The sequence below is a fragment of the Anomaloglossus baeobatrachus genome, chromosome 1 (genome assembly GCF_048569485.1).
Source record: "Anomaloglossus baeobatrachus isolate aAnoBae1 chromosome 1, aAnoBae1.hap1, whole genome shotgun sequence".
NCBI classification, from domain to species: domain Eukaryota; kingdom Metazoa; phylum Chordata; class Amphibia; order Anura; family Aromobatidae; genus Anomaloglossus; species Anomaloglossus baeobatrachus.
The window spans coordinates 634,487,680-634,507,318 of record NC_134353.1 but is presented as its reverse complement, the minus strand read 5'-3'; the positions used below and the strand labels follow the sequence as shown (position 1 = coordinate 634,507,318).

Genomic DNA, 19,639 nt, shown 5'->3' with positions numbered 1-19,639 from the left:
CTAACGGAATCCGTGACCCCGCCGACATATCGCACAATATATCGTATCGTGTGACGCCGCTGTAACACCTGTAAAGGAGCTTCTGTCACGGACACTTAATTAGGGTGCTGTATCCCTGAATCCTCACATACACCTCTGTTTTACTCTGGGCATTATACAGAGAGAGGATTTGAAGAACGTTGCCTTTTTGACCATTACAACCAATCAGATTACAGCTTTAATGTCTTCATGGACGTTATGTAAATAAAAGACGTTATCTGATTGGTTGCTATGGACTATACTGGCATCTAGCTAGCGCAGCTTCCCAGTTTACACACCGATATCGGATCTTTTCCTCAGATTAGATGGTGAAACACTGAGCCTGCAGTAAATGTAAACTCTATGTGAATCAGCAGCTCTCGCTTACACATCACCCTCATCTAACATGGCGCCAAACAGTTCGTAGTCAACTCAGTCATGCCCTTTTCAAAGATGGCGGCAGATACTGCACTGTCATTGTGACGTCAGACGTTAGGGACGCTCTATCCAATCGGTCACTGCACGCCGGTGTGATTCTTCCACTGGGAACATGGCGCTTGCGAGTGTTGTGAGTTCGGAGGGCTCTTCATGGAACCGGCCCCGGGATGTCCCGGCGAGCTGCGGCCTGGAGACCGGAGGGCTGAGCTTCCAGGTAGTGCCCGGACTCGGACAGGGCACGGCGGAGCCTGGGATTGAATTCCTGCACGGAACAACCACCCTGGCCTTCAAGGTACAGACCTGGGGCTTGTGTGATGGGGCATTCACAGGGCTGGAGCCCGAGCGGCCGTCCTCGGGGCTGGATGGCGGCTGTGGCGGGATTTCCAGGCGATTTGCTGCCTGTTATCCCGTCTATAATAGGCCTGTCCACACATTGCAGATTTTTTGCGGGTTTTTTTTCTACCCAGAATTCTCACAAATTCCTGATGGCACCAAAGTGAATGAGGATCCTGCACATTTTCTTGTTTTCTCCCTGCGGGTTTATATGTGCAGCATGTCAGTTCATTAAAGGGACCACCCAGCAGGATTTCCCCATATAAAGTGCAGGCAGTGCCATACTGGCCCTAGGATGGAGAATGGAATCATACATTCACTTTCCAGATTGGATGTATGATTACAGAAAAAAATGTTCATAAAGATCCAGAAATTGGAGCATTCTTTGACTGATATGTCCAGCGGTACAGGCCTTTGTGGGTCAGGTCTTCGTAAATTCCTTCTGACTTGCCCCTTTTCTTTAGATTTTACGCTGCTAGCGCCATTGTTGGTGGTGCTTGCATTGCTAGAGTAACGCATACTGGGAGAACCAAGGGAAAACGTAGTCATGGTCACAAACCAGACCAATAGGTCAAGAATTGAATCAACACAACACCACGGTCCCTGAAGAAGACAACGAAACGTGCGCGTCGGGGCACGTTTTTCTCGGGCTCCACTGACCATTATGGGTAAGCTCATGACGGGTTGTAAATAATTATGTTTCTTACATTTACCCGTTTGTTCTGAACTACCACTGTAGTCCATGACCTACCCCCAGATATATTATGTCCCATACGTATCTGTGGCTTATATATTTGTTATATAATCTAATGGTGATGTACCATGTGATGCGGTCTCTTGGTGACTACCGACTCTTTCTGGGGTTTTTCTGGGTCATGGCATCAGTTATTTTGATCATATTCCCCATATGGGATGTGGACCCATGTGCTTTTCATCTGTGACACCCTTATGAGCCTGATCTCTGTTCTATGTATTGTTGTTGTTATATAATATGTCACTTTTTTGCTATATGACCTATTTAAATAAACACTTTGTTATATTTTTGCAAAGAAGTTGTGCTGATTCAATTCTTTACCCATTGGTCTGTTTTGTGACCATGACTGCACTTCCCCTTGGTTCTCCCAGTATGCATAAATGTTGTCAGGGTGTAGTCTCTACATAATGTTTGATGATGTCACATCTTGCCCTCACTCTTATAATTTATTATTGCTAGAGTAATGACTTCATTACAATGGTGCCTGTGTGTACCACAATCTCCACCGCCATTTTATTGATGACACTGCGGAGAAGACTGAGCGGCATCGGCACATGAGAAAATGACATCTGCACACGTATTGGTGCCGCTCATAGTCTTCCCAAAGATCCAATCTGGAAAGTGAAGGTATGATTTCATTCACCGTGCTAGAGCCAGTATGGCACTGCCATTACTGTATATGGGAAAAGCCTGCCGGTTGGTTCTCTTTAACCCCTTAACGACCCATGACGTACTAGATACGTCATGGATCGTGTGCTGGTAAGCCCCGCCCCCTGCCGCCGGCAGGCGGCGGCGAAACGCGCACATATCAGCTGTTATCAACAGCTGATATGTGTGCCTGCTAGCCGCGGGTGGAATCGCTTCCACCCGCGGCCATTAACCCCTTACATTTCGCTGCCAAAGTCATGGCAGCGATATGTATATGGGCGCCGCCATGACAGTGACTTACCCCGCCCCCACCGGAAGTCACGTGACATGATCACGTGACTTTCGGCGGTTGCCATGGTAGCACAGGGTCATGTGATGACGCCTGTAGCTAACATGAGTCACTTCCTCTCAATGCCGGAATACAGCCGGCATTGAAAGTGAAGCAGCAAATCTGCAGTTCTCAGCTCTGTAGCTGAGATCTGCAGATAGTGCAAAGCGATCGGATTGCTGATCGCAATAGCCCCCTAGGGGGACTAGTAAAATAAAAAAAAAGTGAAAAAAAAAGTTTTAAAAAAGATAAAAAAAACCTAAAAGTTCAAATCACCCCCCTTTCACCCCATTGAAAATTAAAGGGTTAAAAAAATAAAAAATACACACATATTTGGTATCGCCGCGTTCAGAAATGCCCGATCTATCAAAATATAAAATCAATGAATCTGATCAGTAAACGGCGTAGCGGCAAAAAAATTCCAAACGCCAAAATTACGTTTTTTGGTCGCCGCAAATTTTGCGCAAAATGCAACAACAGGCGATAAAAACGTAGCATCTGCGCAAAAATGGTACCGTTAAGAACGTCAGCTTGAGACGCAAAAAAATAAGCCATCACTGAGCCATAGATCCTGAAAAATGAGAACGCTACGGGTTTTGGAAAATGGCGCAAAACGTGCGCCACGTTTTTTGGACAAGCTTGTGAATTTTTTTTAACCCCTTAGATACAAGTAAACCTATACATGTTTGGTGTCTACAAACTCGCACCGACCTGAGGCATCATACCCACACATCAGTTTTACCATATAGTGAACACGGTGAATAAAATATCCCAAAAACTATTGTACAATCCCACTTTTTTTGGAATTTTTTTGCCGTTTTCCAGTACACTATATGGTAAAACTTATGGTTTAATTTAAAAGTACAACTCGTCCCGCAAAAAAACAAGCCCTCATATGGCAAGATTGATGGAAAAATAAAAAAGTTACGCCTCTCGGAAGAAGGGGAGCAAAAAACAAAAACGCAAAAACGGAAAGTGCCCGGGGGCTAAAGGGGTTAAAGGGAAGCTGTCACCACTTTTTTGGACTGTAAGCTGCGGCCACCACCACCGGGCTCTTATATACAGCATGTTAGAGTGCTGTATATAAGAGCCCAGGCCGCTGTGACAATATACAAAACACTTTATAATACTTACCGAAACGGTCGCTCTGCGGTGGATGAGGGCCTAATGGGAGTCTCCGGTGCCGAAGCCTCCCCTTTCGGCTATCCACTGCTTCTTTCTGAAGCCTGTGTGCATGACGCGTCTACGTTATACACACTCGCCGGTCCTGCGCAGGTGCACTACAATACTTTGTTCTGCTCAGGGTAGATCAGAGCGTGCCCGCTCAGGACCTGAATGTCGGCGAGTGTGTATGACGTCGGACCCGTCATGCACCGCGGCTTCAAAAGATGGAGGACGAAGATGGCCAAAAGAGGCAGCTCCGGCATCGGACAACGGAGACTCCCATTAGGCCCTCATCCACCGCAGTGCGACCGTTAGGTAAGTATTATAAAGTGTTTTTTATGTTGTCACAGCGGCCTGGGCTCTTATATACAGCATTCTAACATGCTGTATATAAGAGCCCGGTGGTGGTGGCTGTAGCTTATAGGGCAAAAAACTGGTGACAGGTTCCCTTTAAGGCTGTGTGCTCACACTGCTTTTTTTTCTTGCATGTTTTAATACTGCATGGAAAAATGCATCCCAGAAAAGTCTGGATCGTGACTTGCTGTGCACATGCTGCAGATTTTTCCTTGCAGATTTTGGTGTAGAAGAAATCTGCAGCATGTCAGTTCTCTCTGCATTTTTTTCAGGGGACAGAATCCACTGCAGTACTCAAGCTGGATGACTGCAATGGATTAGATCTGTCAGCACTGCACTCGCAGCACTGACACTGCCTCACACACCATGTATCCGGCATGGTCTGTGAGGCGAACCATAGCTCAGCAACTCGAGATCATCATAGTGATGACCCAGGGTTGCCATGGCAGCAATTGGGTCCCTGTTATTGCATTACAGGGACCCAATCACCAGGGAGACGTAAGTGATGCTTCTCCCTGTTTCTTGAATGCTGCAATCACCATTGATGACAGCATTTACAGGGTTAAACTGCCAGGAGCGGCGTGGGCACCACTCCAGGTAGTGAGAGACGAGTCTCAGCTGTAACATCAGCCGGAGACCCAGCGGCGAACATGGGGGTACACAGCAGGAATCGCCATGCCATAGAAAACGCATCAAAATCTGCATAAAAAAATGCAATGTGTGAAAATAGCTTAACACCTTTTACCGCTCAGCTATTTGTTTTTTCCTCCCCTTTTCCAAGAGCCTTAACTTTTTTTCTTTATTTTTCCTTCAATATAGCCATGTAAGGGCTTGTTTTTTGCGGGACGAGTTGTACTTTTGAATGACACCATTCATTCTGCCACATATTGTGCTGGAAAACAAGAAAAAAAATTCCAAGTGCAGTGACATTACAAAAAAAGTGAAATTTCACGATTGTTTTGTTTTTTTTATTTTCAGTGTTCACTGTATAGTAAAACTGAGGTGGCATTATGTTTCCCCAGGTCAGTATGGGTTAATAGATACCAAACATGTATAGGTTTACTTACCGGTATATCTAACTGGTGGAAAACAACTCACAAGTGTTAAAAAAAAAAAAAAAATTGCATTTGTGTCGCCATTTTCCTAGACCCATAGTGTTCTCATTTTTTCGGCTCTGGGGCTCGGTGATGGCTTATTTCTTGCATCTTGAGCTGAAATTTTTAATTACACCATTTTTGGGTAGATGGGACGTTTTGATCGCCTGTTATTGCGTTTTAATGCAGTGTTGCAGTGACCCCAAAAAAATGTAATTCTGGCGTTTTTGATTTATTTATTTTTTTTCTCACTAAACCTTTTACCGATCAGATTAATCTTTATATTTTGATAGATCGGGCATTTCTGAACCCAGTGATACCAAATGTGTATTTTTTTTATTGTCTTATTTTCATTTGGGCAAAAGGAGGGTGATTTGAACTTTTTTTTTGGGGGGGGGGGGGGGTTTCATATTGTTAAAACTTTTTTTTTTTTTTTGTTTTTTGTTTTTACTAGTCCCCCCCTAGGTAACTTATGCCTGCACTGTCCTATCTCTTCTGCTGCTTAGAGCAATGCTTTAGCATCATTCTGATCAGCAGGAAAATGCTGCTCTCCTGTGAGTGCCGGCGCTCTGCCAGCATTCACAGGGAGCACATCATGACAGCGCAGTGGTCATCAGCAGATCCTGCACTGTCATAAAAACAGATTGGCCGTCCGTGATCGCGTCACGGGGCCACATATGGCAGCGGGAAATGGCACAATCCCTGCCGTAGTATGTTAGGTTGTGCTGTCCGATCCACACGCGCCTCTTAGCTGCACATGTCAGCTGATCAGATCAGCAGACATGTGCAGGGAATAATGCGAGCGAGCCCACATCAAAGGGACAGATAAGACCTTGGACATATAGGTTCGTCCTAGGTCATAAAGGGGTTAATATTAATGGCCTATCCTGAGGGCACTTGTACATGTTGAGTATTTGGTGAGCTTTTTACCTCAGTATTTGTAGCCAAAACCAAGAGTGGGTGAAAAATACAGAAGTGGTGACGTGTTTCTAATATTCTTTTCCTCTGATTGTCCCACTCCTGGTTTTGGCTACAATTCGAGGAAAAGAATATTAGAAACACGGCAGCACTTCTGTATTTAATACCAACTCCTCGTTTTGGCAACAAATACAGAGGTAAAAAATTGAATGTGTCCTTAAAGGGAACCTGTCACTAGATTTGGCCCCTGTAAACTGTGGCCACCGCCAGTGGACTCTGAGGCTATGTGCGCACGTGTGCGCTCTGCACCGCACCGAAAATGTGCGCTTCAGAGCGAGCTGAAAAGCTCTGTTCTGAAGCGCATTATGCCTGCAGATTCGTGCGCTCTGCATGCTGCCTCTCCCTATAGACAGCATGCAAACCGCACAAAAGAAGTGACATGTCACTTAGAACGCAGCGATTCAGGCAGCAGCCGAATCGCTGCGTTCTAACATGCCACGTGCGCACGGCCCCTGCACAATCTCCATAGACTGTGCAGGGGACGCAGGACGCATGCAGTTACGCTGCGGTGCAGAACGCAGCGTAACTGCATGTAATACGCACACGTGCGCACATACCCTTATATATGGTATTCCAGAATACTGTATATAAGAGCCCAGGCCAATCTGTAGAATGTAAAAAAAGAGCTTTATAATACTCAGGGGGCGGTCCGGTCCAATGGGCATCGCTGCTCTCCGGTCCAGCGCCTCCTCTGTGGTGATCTCCGTTCCACTTCTACCCATCCCAGTGTGTATGACTTGTCCTTTGTCATCCACACAAGCCGACATTGTGGTCCTGTGCAGGCACGCTTATCTGTGCCCTGCTGAGGGCAGATCAAAGTACTAAAATGCGCAGGCTCCAGAAAAGGTCAAAGACCGCATGTGCACTACAATAATATCATCTGCCCTCAGCAGATGATAGAGCTGATGATGATAGAGCTCCTGCAGGACTGCCATCATGGCCTGTGTGGATGACGTAGGACACGTCCCCCCAGGTGACTATTATAAATGTGGTTTTTTACGTTCTACAGAGCGGCCTAGGCTCTTGTATACAGCATGTTAGAATGCTGTATATAAGAGCCCACTGGTGGTGGCCGCAGCTTACGGTGCAAGAAATAAACAATCACACAGCCCAGATCCCGAAAAATGAAAAAGTTACTGAACACGGAAAATGGTGACACATGCAAAAAAAAAAATGTGCAAATTTCGTCAAAATTTTATTTTACACTGATACAACTACATGTTTGGTATCTATGAACTCGTACTGACCTGGAGAATCATACTGCCAGGTCCATTTTACCATATAGTGAACATGGTAAATAAATCGCCCAAAAAATAATACTGGAATTGCATTTTTTTTTTTTTTTTGCAATTTCAACGTACTATATGGTAAAATGAATGGAGTCAATCAAAAATACAACTCGTCCTGCACAAAAATAAGCCCTGATATGCCTACATATTGACGGGAAAATAAAGAAATGGCTCTTGGAAGAAGGGGAGGAAAAAACAAAAATATGGGAAATTGAAGGGGTTAATGTGCAGTCTAATGAAACAATGTGAAGTGGTGTAAGTATGTATGTATTCATATAGATATACAATCTGCAGAGCGCAGACATTGCCATTACAAGAGTTATTGCGATCACTGCGGCCGTACTATGAGCAATTATCTCTCACTGATGCTGCAAAATTGTCTGTGCTCCGGTCTGGACTGTCATGTCAGAGTATTATTGGCTGCTAACATAGAAGTAATGTACATACACATCATTTGTTTTAATCAAACCTGTACTATAATCCAGAGCAGCATTCACTTCTCTGCAGGCTTCAGAGCTGTAATCCTCAGTGATTTCTTTGCCTGCATATCTGTCTGGTGATTGGATTTTTCTTCAGCATTATATAGGAGCTAAGCAAGGCTTAATTCACACGTAACAGACTTTATCAGTATGCATTGCCATTTTATTTCCCCAAGACTCCAGGCCTGGTGTAAGAGCCAACAATAATGATGTGAAATGCTTGCCCATATCTGTAGAGTGGGAATAAGGCCTTAGGGGTACTTCTCACATAGTGAGATCGCTAGCGAGATCGCTGCTGAGTCACGGTTTTTGTGACGCACCAGTGACCTCATGAGTGATCTCGCTGTGTGTGACACTAAGCAGCGACCTGGCCCCTGCTGTGAAATCGCTGATCGTTCCACACAGTGCTGGTTCATTTTCTGCTCGTTTATCTCCCGCTGTGAAGCACACATTGGCGTCTTTGACAGCGACAGAGCAACGATCTGAATGAGCAGGGAGCCAGCGTCTGAAAGCTGCAGACTCTGGTAACTAAGCGAAGAGCTTTGCTTGGTTACCCAATATTTACCTTGGTTACTAGCGTACGCCGCTCTCAGGCTGCCAGTGCTGGCTCCCTGCACACATAGCCAGAGTACACATCGGGTAACTAAGCGAAGTGCTTTGCTTAGTAACCCGATGTGTACCCTGGCTACAAGTGCAGGGAGCCAGCGCTAAGTGGTGTGCGCTGGTAACCAGGGTAAATATCGGGTAACCAAGCAAAGCATTTTGCTTAGTTACCCGATATTTACCTTGGTTACCAAGCGCAGCATCGTTTCCACGAGTGGCTGGTCGCTGGTGAGATCTGATTGAGAGCTCACCAGAGACCATGTAGCGACACACCAGCGATCCTGACCAGGTCATACCGTGGTCGGAATCGCTGGTACGTCGCTTAGTGAGACGGTACCCTTATAGTTGGGCTTGATTATCTATCGTGATAACCAGCAGCATATTTTATATATATATATATTTTTATTTTTTATTTTTTTTTTTCAGCTTTTCATATACTGTACTACTTTTTTTATTAAAGGGATCGTGCCGGCAGAAATGTCTTACTGTGTAAGGGGTTGTCCGTACAATCCTGACATTGCACGCACTGCACACTGTTGGGATTCACCGGTGCCAGAAGAGTGACCAGAAGTATGTGATTTGCATACATGCAGTCACATACCATCTAGATGGGTGCAGCCTCAGTCAATGCGAGTGTATTGTGCAAGGCTGCATGCAGTCTAGTCGGAATGTGGCCAAAAGTGTGTAAGTTGCATACTTGTGGTCACATGACTGCTCGCAACGGAGAATCCTCCATAGCATGTAGTGCACATGATGCAGTCGTATATAGTGACACATAGGGACTGCAGACTTCTAGCCTAAGGCCGGTCAACACCTTTATAGGGAACCTGACAGCTGATGCATAAACCTACCTTCTCCCTATGCAGCGGGTGGGGAGAAGCCACCGAGGATGTGCCAGTCTCCTGTGCAGCTTGGTTCCCGGAGGCTTTTACATTACTTGCAGTGTTTGAGCCAAGCACAGCCATGGTCTGATACATGCTGCTTGTTGTGTTGTAGGAAAGTGCTGCTCTCCAGACACGAGCTTTCTATTCCCTGGGGGAAGGTGCATTGTAAACCGTGTCCCCCAATGCTGCTATATGAAGAAACTTTGCCTCTGCAGCATTAGATTAGCTTTATAGAAAAGAGCTTGTACACTGTGCTCCTTGCCTAGGATACCCGCCACTGCTTGGTAGGCTGCAGAGGTGGCTGGTTACCCTGGCAACAAGCAGTAAACTAACATTATCACTATCTTCCTGACTAATAAAAGATACAATTTGCCCCATAAAAGAACAGATTTGATGTATAAGTATGAAAACCATATTGGATTTACCACTACAGTAATAGAAATGCTCACAATGTATTTACACTGCTGTCCCTTTGTTTTGTCAGTTCCGTCATGGAGTCATTGTGGCTGTTGACTCCAGAGCTACAGCGGGCTCGTATATCGCCTCACAGACCGTGAAGAAAGTTATCGAGATCAACCCATACCTGCTGGGCACAATGGCTGGTGGTGCTGCCGACTGTAGCTTTTGGGAGAGGCTCCTTGCCCGTCAGTGCCGCATCTATGAACTTAGGAATAAGGAACGTATATCTGTGGCTGCCGCTTCCAAACTTCTAGCTAATATGGTGTACCAATACAAGGGCATGGGCCTGTCTATGGGAACCATGATCTGTGGCTGGGACAAAAGAGGACCAGGTAAGCAAAGAACTGTATTACTAGCTGCCCACATATGATCAGTCCAGGGCAGTTGGGAATGCTGCTATATCACAAAGTGTTTATATACCTCCTTGAGTTGTCCCCTCTCACAAATAGCTGGAGATATTTTTTTCACTTAATGGGGCTGAAAATCCTAATCCGGCCTGTATATCCAAGTTCTTGGTGTAGAGAAAACACTTCATCTTCCTGTAGAGAACTTTCCTTGCAATATCGGTCACCTTCAAACTTTCAGGCAACTAAAATCTTGTTTGGAGCTGCTTAACACTAGAACTACTGAGGTAGTCATTTTGACTACTTTGCACCATGTATTTCTATATACCGTATTTTTCGCTTTATAAGACGCACTTTTGTTCCCCCAAATTTTGGGGGAAAGTAGGGGGAGCGTCTTATAATCCGAATATACGGGGGGGTGTATATACATATATATACACACACACACACACACACACACACACACTACAGAGTCCAGGGGAGGTGGTGGCAGCTCTTGAGCGGTGCTGGGGGCAGGTGACAGCTGCGAGCGGCAGCGTTTGATCTCCTGCTCCCGCTCATATAATATGCACAGCCGCTGTCCATCACCATGGTGCTGAAAGCGCACCGCGGCGATGGGCTGGGGCAGCGCGCATATATCTGCCTGCACCCTCCTTTGATGGCACATGGTCCCCCTATGTTAGCTATGACCCTCATCCTGCTGCCCATAGTAAAATAAAACACTTTACTCACCTCCTCCAGCGCTGATCTCCGGTCTCCTGCTGCCGCTGTGATCATGCACGCAGAGATGATATCACTCTGCCGTGCCGATCACGTGACCGGCAGCAAGAACCAGAAAATGCAGGCAGGAGGCCGGAGCTCAACCCCGAGGAGGTAGTCACAAGACAGGACAGTGCTGGAGAAGGTAAGGAGAGAGTTTATTTTACTAAAAGCAGCAGCATGTGTGCAGCCACAGGGGGGAGGGGCCCATGTGTGCAGCCACAGGGGGGGGGTGGGCCCCCATGTGTGCAGCCACAGGGGGGGGTGGGCCCCCATGTGTGCAGCCACAGGGGGGGGTGGGGCCCCCATGTGTGCAGCCACAGGGGGGGGTGGGCCCCCATGTGTGCAGCCACAGGGGGGGGTGGGCCCCCATGTGTGCAGCCACAGGGGGGGGTGGGCCCCCATGTGTGCAGCCACAGGGGGGGGTGGGCCCCCATGTGTGCAGCCACAGGGGGGGGTGGGCCCCCATGTGTGCAGCCACAGGGGGGGGTGGGCCCCCATGTGTGCAGCCACAGGGGGGGGTGGGCCCCCATGTGTGCAGCCACAGGGGGGGGTGGGCCCCCATGTGTGCAGCCACAGGGGGGGGTGGGCCCCCATGTGTGCAGCCACAGGGGGGGGTGGGCCCCCATGTGTGCAGCCACAGGGGGGGTGGGCCCCCATGTGTGCAGCCACAGGGGGGGTGGGCCCCCATGTGTGCAGCCACAGGGGGGGTGGGCCCCCATGTGTGCAGCCACAGGGGGGGGTGGGCCCCCATGTGTGCAGCCACAGGGGGGGTGGGCCCCATGTGTGCAGCCACAGGGGGGGTGGGCCCCCATGTGTGCAGCCACAGGGGGGGTGGGCCCCCATGTGTGCAGCCACAGGGGGGGGTGGGCCCCCATGTGTGCAGCCACAGGGGGGGTGGGCCCCATGTGTGCAGCCACAGGGGGGGTGGGCCCCATGTGTGCAGCCACGGGGGGGGAGGGGGCCCCATGTGTGCCAGCCACAGGGGGGGGGGGGGGCCCCATGTGTGCCAGCCACAGGGGGGGGGGGGGGCCCCATGTGTGCCAGCCACAGGGGGGGGGGGGCCCCATGTGTGCCAGCCACAGGGGGGGGGGGGCCCCATGTGTGCCAGCCACAGGGGGGGGGGGGCCCATGTGTGCCAGCCACAGGGGGGGGGGGCCCATGTGTGCCAGCCACAGGGGGGGGGGGCCCCATGTGTGCCAGCCACAGGGGGGGGGGGCCCCATGTGTGCCAGCCACAGGGGGGGGGGGCCCCATGTGTGCCAGCCACAGGGGGGGGGCCCCATGTGTGCCAGCCACAGGGGGGGGGGGGGGCCCATGTGTGCCAGCCACAGGGGGGGGGGGGGGGGCCCATGTGTGCCAGCCACAGGGGGGGGGGGGGGGCCCATGTGTGCCAGCCACAGGGGGGGGGGGGGGGGCCCATGTGTGCCAGCCACAGGGGGGGGGGGGGGGGGCCCATGTGTGCCAGCCACAGGGGGGGGGGGGGGGGGGGGCCCATGTGTGCCAGCCACAGGGGGGGGGGGGCCCCATGTGTGCCAGCCACAGGGGGGGGCCCATGTGTGCCAGCCACAGGGGGGGGGGCCCCATGTGTGCCAGCCACAGGGGGGGGGGCCCCCATGTGTGCCAGCCACAGGGGGGGGGGCCCCCATGTGTGCCAGCCATAGGGGGGGCCATGTGTGCCAGCCATAGGGGACGTGTTCCAGCACAAGGGGGCTATATTTAATATAAGGTGGCCATATCCAGATTAAGGGGGCTAATTTTAGGATGGGGGGCTATGAGGGACATATACTTTATATGATTTGTTAGACGGACACTGGCATTATAAGACGGACCCAATTTATTAAAAAATTCTCTATTCCTTCACCAAATTTGGGGGTGCGTCTTATAAAGCGAAAAATACGGTAGGTGTCACGAGTCCAGTAGTTCTAGTGTTAACTCTTTAGCTTTCCCATCATCCATGAAAAATCCTCCCGATCATCCCTGATGAGTGGCAAACAACCTGAAACAAGTGTCTGCAAATTGAGCTTCTGGTTTGTCTTTTTATCCTAAGTCATGAAGTAAGGCTCATTAATGGGGACGATACTGATTTTGTTTGCAAAAGTCCAACAGGTGGTGCTGGAGTTCCAGTTCTTTCCCTCTCTGAAGAGGTTAATTTGCATATTTAAGCTCCCAGAGGAGCATTGCATGGCCCATATGTCTCCTTCTGCTTGGCACTATCCATGAGAAGAACAATTCCCCCTTGAACTGAACCAGTGCTTCAGCATCATTTGCTAAGCCGTTACGGATCGCTGACCGCTCTAGTAATGTTACTGATCTAGAACTACACAGTAAAGGAAGTGGTATTGCTGGTTCAGTTGAAAGCATGAGATATTGCCTTCACAATGTGGGGGGGGGGGTCCCACTCTGCATGCCGGGATCCAACAACCTGGAAGTCCAGACCTGACTTTTTCTTAAAATGTACCCTTGTTAAAGACCATAAAAATATTAGCACTAAATAACAGGCCTATATCTCTGGAATCGTGTAGTGGATTTAAAGAGGAAAAAAACCAACATCCTCAGGGAGGCAGCCGGGATAAAATAAGAGCGAAATCTGGCCTCGTTTGACCTGGTCATGGGCCTCTTTAGGCTGTGCGCACACAGCGTTTTTTTGCCGTTGCGTGTTTGGCCACAAAAACGCAACGTTAAAAAACGCATGCGTTTTTTACCGCGTTCCAGTGCGTGTTTTGCTGCATTTTTGATCACTGCGACTTGCTGCGTTTTTCCAATGCATTGCATGGGTGAAAAATGCAGGAAGGAATTGACATGTCCATTTTTATTTTTCTCTCTCAAACGCAGCTAAAACAAAATTGTGTGCGTACAGGAAAAATTTAGTCATAGACTATGCTGGAGAAGCAGTCATACAGTTTTGAGTCCAAAAACGCACCCGAAAAATGCCTAGTGCGCACATAGCCTTAAGGAGAATTACACATTCCTTGTTACCTGCAGTCAGAAACTTCTCGCCTAGTTGTTCCTTAAAGAGACAGGCACATCAATGTTGTAGCCAATATCAAAGGTATAGTAAAAAAGAGAGGACATTAAAGTAAGGAAGGCGTACTGGGTAAACCTTTAAAAAATGTGCCCGAGATGAGGCATAAACAGCCATTATACATGTCTTACTAAAAGGGCAATGTTTCCTTCCTGAGCCCAAGATCACATCAGAAGAACATTTTGGACAATTTACCCGTTTGCATAAGCATTTGTTATTGTCTTCTGAAAAATTCTGTTTTACTTCTATAAACCATTGAATTGACTATTCCTGCTGTTCCATCTTCTGAAGTCGGCTGTTTCACAGATTAATAGTTCTCGGGGTTTAAAAAAATAAAAACCAAAAAAGTCTCCCATGTAGATTGAATTTTTGTTTCTCTTTTCTCCAGAACACTTTTTTTTTTTTTTTTTTTTGCCATTTATGCACAAGTTTGCCCTATCCTGCCTCATTCATCTCTTCTCAAGACTAAAGCCCCCATCACATTTAACGACTTACCAGTGATCCCGAAAACGATGTGACCTGATAAGGATCGCTGGGAGGGCGCTGGTGAGATGTCACACAGTTAGACCTTACCAACGACGCAGTAACGATGAGCAACCTGTATAACGATCTCGGCAGGCATTGGGACTGTGTTAGAAGGTCGTTGGTAGGCGTCAAACACAGCGATGCATCCTGCCCAGCAGGACATCGCCTTTGAAGAAAATGGTTCCAACCATTCAACGACCGGCGACCTCACAGCAGGGGCCTGATCGCTGGTAGGTGTCACACATAACGAGATCGCTGCTGCGTCATGGAAACTGTGACGCAGCAACGATCTCGTTAGCGATCTCGTTGTGTGTGACGGGGCCTTTAGTACATTTTAATTCTTTTAATCTTGACATTCCATGCTGTTATTTTATCTGATTTACCAGTACATTCAGATCCTTCTGTACAAGTGCCCCTCCTAGTTTTACACCTGCTAGAACATATCAGGCCCACATAGTATTAGTGCCCAGATGCATAATGTAACGTTTGTCCACATAGAACCTCATCTGTAAAATACAGTAAGTCTTTCTATGACAAATTCGCAGGAGAGATAGTCATTACATTCCAGTATTGACACTGACCATCAAGTTTTTGTGGAGGATAAACCCAAAATTTAACTCTCTCATACCCCAGGATAGGAAGCACTGCCCTTCATCACTGTTGATGACATTAACCCCTCCACTTCTTTAGACTACTGTGATAGCATTTTGTAGGTGCTTCTTACAGCCCAAATCATTTTAGTTCCTTGTATATAACCCTCCCTTCTGCTTTTCACAGGTCTTTATTATGTGGACAGTGAAGGAAACAGAGTGTCTGGCTCAGTCTTCTCGGTGGGCTCTGGCTCTATGTATGCTTATGGAGTGTTAGATAGAGGATACAACTATGACCTAGAAACCGAGGAAGCCCAAGAGCTGGCACGGCGCGCCATATACCAGGCCACATACCGTGATGCTTACTCGGGCGGAGTGGTGAATCTCTACCATGTGAAAGAAGATGGATGGCTGCGTGTGTCACAAGATGATGTGGCTGACCTACATGAGAAGTACAAGGGGATGACTGACTGATAAAATGATTAGTTTAAAAAATGGAGATACTAATGAGGCTGTACTACCTCCCTATTGGAGGTACAACTACAGGATGACTATCTGATGGGGATGGAGAGGAATTTGTGCTCCATTAAACAAGTTTCTATGCTTTTTTTATGTCAGAAGTACAGGTTTTAGTTTGGATTTGGAGCATCGTTCCTTAAAATATTGTCTGCTGCATCCCATCTTATTAAACGTTTTCTTTACAAGTGGCTGTGACATTTTATTTCCTTACTTATTCTATATCAGCATATTGTAGTGATATACAGGCTGGCCACATAAGACACTACTAATACATTCTTAAAAAGATAGCTATAAAAAAAAAAAACACCAAACAGGTCCATGGAGAGAACCTTCTCAACGTCTTCATTCCTATTCACCAATTGTATTAGCCAGCTGAAGGAATATGTTTGCCACATTGCTTTTCTGCTCTGTGTGGATGTTCATTTCATACATTTTAGCTTTTGTCATGAGCGCCATGTGGACACTAAGGTTTTTTTGTTTCTCTTAAACATCTGCCACAATTGCGCTTTGTATATACTGTATGTGCTAGGAGTGCATATAGCTCATGCCTGTAAGGGTGAATGCACATGTCCTATTACATTCTCTGCATGGGACCTTGTCTCCTGGCCTGAAATTGAAGCCTCGTAGGCTTATATGTCTGGGTGAGAGCTGTGGTTGGGACAGGAACTATGGCTTGAGTATGGACCCGTTTAACATGATCATGTGAACTAGGTGTCGTATGACTTGAAGGAAAAGGAAGAACTCTGTTCCTGACAAGTGGTTGAACACTACTACCTTTGTTAGTAAAAAAAAAAAAAATGCTCTTGGGTTTGGTCAGGTTACAAAACACAATAAGTCATGCCATCTCAGTGTGATCCACTTACTATTGCGGACAATTTTGCATGCTTCAGGGCACAAAAGTCTTACACCAAATGACTCCTGAGTAGTGATGAGCGGACTCACAGATAACCGGGACCGGCGATACAAGTGATCTGGTTTTTAAATCCGGTTCCAAGCCAGATTCCAGTCCCCAAATAAGTCTATGGGGACCAGATTCCAGGAATTAAAAATGCTGGTAGAAGGGATAGGGCGATAGAAGCAAACGCACTGTACTTACCGAGGCACCGTTGGCATTTAAGTCTGCGGTCATAAATTAGCCTTAATTGCATATGCAGTGTTTTCCCCACCCACTGGCACCTGTGATTGGTTGCAGTCAGGTGCGTCCCCACCCTGTGCCAGTTGCTTTCAATCACAGGCGCTGTCTGTGCATCTATCAAACAGTAAAAATAAATAAAACAATTAATGTAGGATCCCCCTACATTATACCAAGCACAGATAAAGCCCATGGCTACAGGTTGAAGCCCCCAGCTGTGCGCTTCTTGGCTGTGTATCAAAATAAGGGGAACCGCATGTGGCTTTTTTTTTAAATTTTATTATTTAAAGAAATAATTTTACCTAGCCAAGATAAAGCCTGACAGCTTGGGGGGCTGGTAGTCTCAGCCTGGAGAGGCCCATGCTTATTGGGCCACCACCCAGCCTAAAAATATCAGCCCACAGCCACCCGGGATTGTTGCATTCATTAGATATGGCAAGCCTGACACTTTACTCGGGTCTTCCCGATTTACCCTGGTGCGGTGGCAATTGGGGTAATATAAGAGGTTAATGGCAGCCTACAGCTGCCACTAAGCCCTAGATTAGTAATGGGGAGGGTGTGAGACACCCCAATCACTAATATGTAAGTGAAAGTAAATATAAACACTGAAAAAATCCTTTATTTGAAATAAAATAAAACACCCTAGTTCACCACTTTATTAACCCCCCCCCCCCCCAAAAAAAAAAACGCCTCTGCAAGTCCGACATAATTCACACGAGGTCCCACGACGAGTCCCTCTCTCCTACATCTCAACTGACAGCGCGTGATCATGGAACATGGCTGCCCGCTGTGAGCTCCAGGCAGAGAATGAATGAGCTGCGTAATCAGCGGTGGACTCACTCGGGATAGTTGTAGTCGCAGCTGGAGTCCTCTACCTGTGACCACAGGTAACCTGACCTCAGGTGACCTCATTAAAGTTAGTGAACTCACCTGCATCTCCTGGCAGAAAAGTGTTTTGGGTTTTTTTGCCAAGAGATGAAGATTTAGCGCTGAAAATTTTTTTTCATATTCCTGCACCCATTCTACACCTCCTGGCAAAATATCGCCTCACTACCGCATCATACTTCTTGCGGTTTTGATGTGTTTTTTTGCAAGGTGGTGTAGATTGAGTGCAAGAATATGGTGTAAAAATGTAATCACCAAGTTGCATCTCTTGGTCTAAAAATGAAAAAAAAAAAACTTTTTCTGCCAGGACGTGCAAATTTGATGCTGAAATCTGGTGCAGACATTTCAGCACCAAATTTGCACCTCTTGGCAGAAAACTGCACCGAAATGGCGTCAAAACCTTTGATCTGTGGAACGAAACACTGAGATATGATTAGCACCATAGATTATACTGTTTGTAGCTGTGAAAAAAAGAATGGATTCAACTTGTACAAGCAGCACAGACATCTGAATGAGGACTAAAAGGAGCAAGTAAGGGGTTGGTGTCAAGATTATTGCTGATACAGAGAATGGCAAGTTTTTCTTTAATTTCACTTGTCTTCTATCCGTGTATGATGTGTGCATTGACTTACAGGGAGACCTGGGAAATATAAGATTAAAGCGGGGACGCACAGTACTAAAACATGCACTTTGCAATATAAATGAATCACATTAAAGGTGCTGTTGCTGAGTTACAGTTAGGTTTTATTCCTTTTCACTCTAATCCATTTTACTGTTCTTGGCTCGCTTCCACCTCACACGGTATGGTTATCAGTATCCGGTGCCACCTTTCATTTTATTACCAGGAAAAGTCGTCTGTGTGATACAGAATTGTAAAACATTTAAGAATATAAAGAGATCTAAAAAGGATTATTTGCTATGGAGACGTTATTAGAAACGATGTAGTGAAGTATTGAAGGTGTAATGATATGTGGGCAGCAGAAACGATACATAATCAAAAGCTTAACCCCAATCAAAACCTGTAAATCCTGGAATCGGTGCTGTAAAGAAAACTCGCCAATAATGATGTGATATCGAAAGCTGAACTATATTGTGCTGTTTGTCAGGTCCTTTACAGAAGCTGTTCATATTCCTGGAAATCTGGTGGGGAATTCACTGTCAAATGTCTTAATTTGCAGAGGCTAGAAATCTATTCTAGAAAATCGACCCTCTCCTTTGTCACTGCTTCAGGCACAAGGATGGAAAAAATCATGGATAGTGCACCCCAGATCTAAATGTCTGGGGGATTTGAGAATATGAAAGAAATTGTTTAACTGCATTTAAACCAGGGGTTTTCAGTGATGGAGTTAGATTTTACTAAACTTTTTTTTTGTTACATATATAATAGTTAAGAAATATTTGGACAGTGGCAGAAGTTTTGGCATTTTAGCGGTTAACCCAAACATATTCAAGATAATTATATAATCAAAATGGGCTTATAGTGCCGACATAGCCTTACTCCAATTTTGATGTGAATACCCTCAAAATTTAAAGCTATGTGCCCATGGGACAGTGTACCCTTGGATTTTGCTGCGGAAAACCTGCGGATTTATCTGGATTTTCCAGATTTGCGCAAGTACAGACACTCCCCATGTTATCCTGTGGGATTTGGGGAGTGCTGTATCAATGCTGCGGTATGTGCGGCTGCGGAAAATGCTGCGGATTTCCCGCAGCTGCACGTAACTGCATGTCAATTATTCAGGCAGAAATACCTGCGGATGTCCCGCATTTCCACTATGGAGATAGAGGGCGGGAATTCCGCAGGTAATTCTGCACTTGTTCCGCGGGTTTACCACAACAAAAATGCTCGAATCCCACAGCAATGGATAGCTGCAGATTCTGGGCAGCAGCTGCGGTAAACCTGCAGCAAAATCCATGGGTACGTTCTCCTGTGGGCACATAGCCTTAGGGTTTAGGAATTACAGCTCTTGAATATGCAGCTGCCTCTTTTTCAAAGGACCAAACGTAATTAAACTATTATCTCAAAAGCTCTTTAATG

The 19,639-nt window shown here is 46.9% G+C and overlaps 1 protein-coding gene across 1 annotated transcript; it reads left to right on the top strand.

Annotated features, from left to right (window-relative positions):
* The first annotated feature begins 530 nt into the window (after window positions 1-530).
* PSMB5 (proteasome 20S subunit beta 5) lies at window positions 531-15,769 on the top strand. Its single transcript, XM_075341005.1, has 3 exons — window positions 531-748; window positions 9,849-10,155; window positions 15,253-15,769. The coding sequence occupies exons 1-3, from the start codon at window positions 569-571 to the stop codon at window positions 15,537-15,539; spliced, it is 774 nt and encodes a 257-aa protein (XP_075197120.1). The 5' UTR covers window positions 531-568; the 3' UTR covers window positions 15,540-15,769.
* Window positions 15,770-19,639: the final 3,870 nt, after the last annotated feature.

Bases quoted from the DNA above. Each gene is read 5' to 3' on its own strand.
- PSMB5 (XM_075341005.1), top strand. From the start codon at position 569: ATGGCGCTTGCGAGTGTTGTGAGTTCGGAGGGCTCTTCATGGAACCGG. The intron at 749-9,848 runs GTACAGACCTGG...TTGTTTTGTCAG, and splicing joins CAACCACCCTGGCCTTCAAG to TTCCGTCATGGAGTCATTGT. The intron at 10,156-15,252 runs GTAAGCAAAGAA...TGCTTTTCACAG, and splicing joins CTGGGACAAAAGAGGACCAG to GTCTTTATTATGTGGACAGT.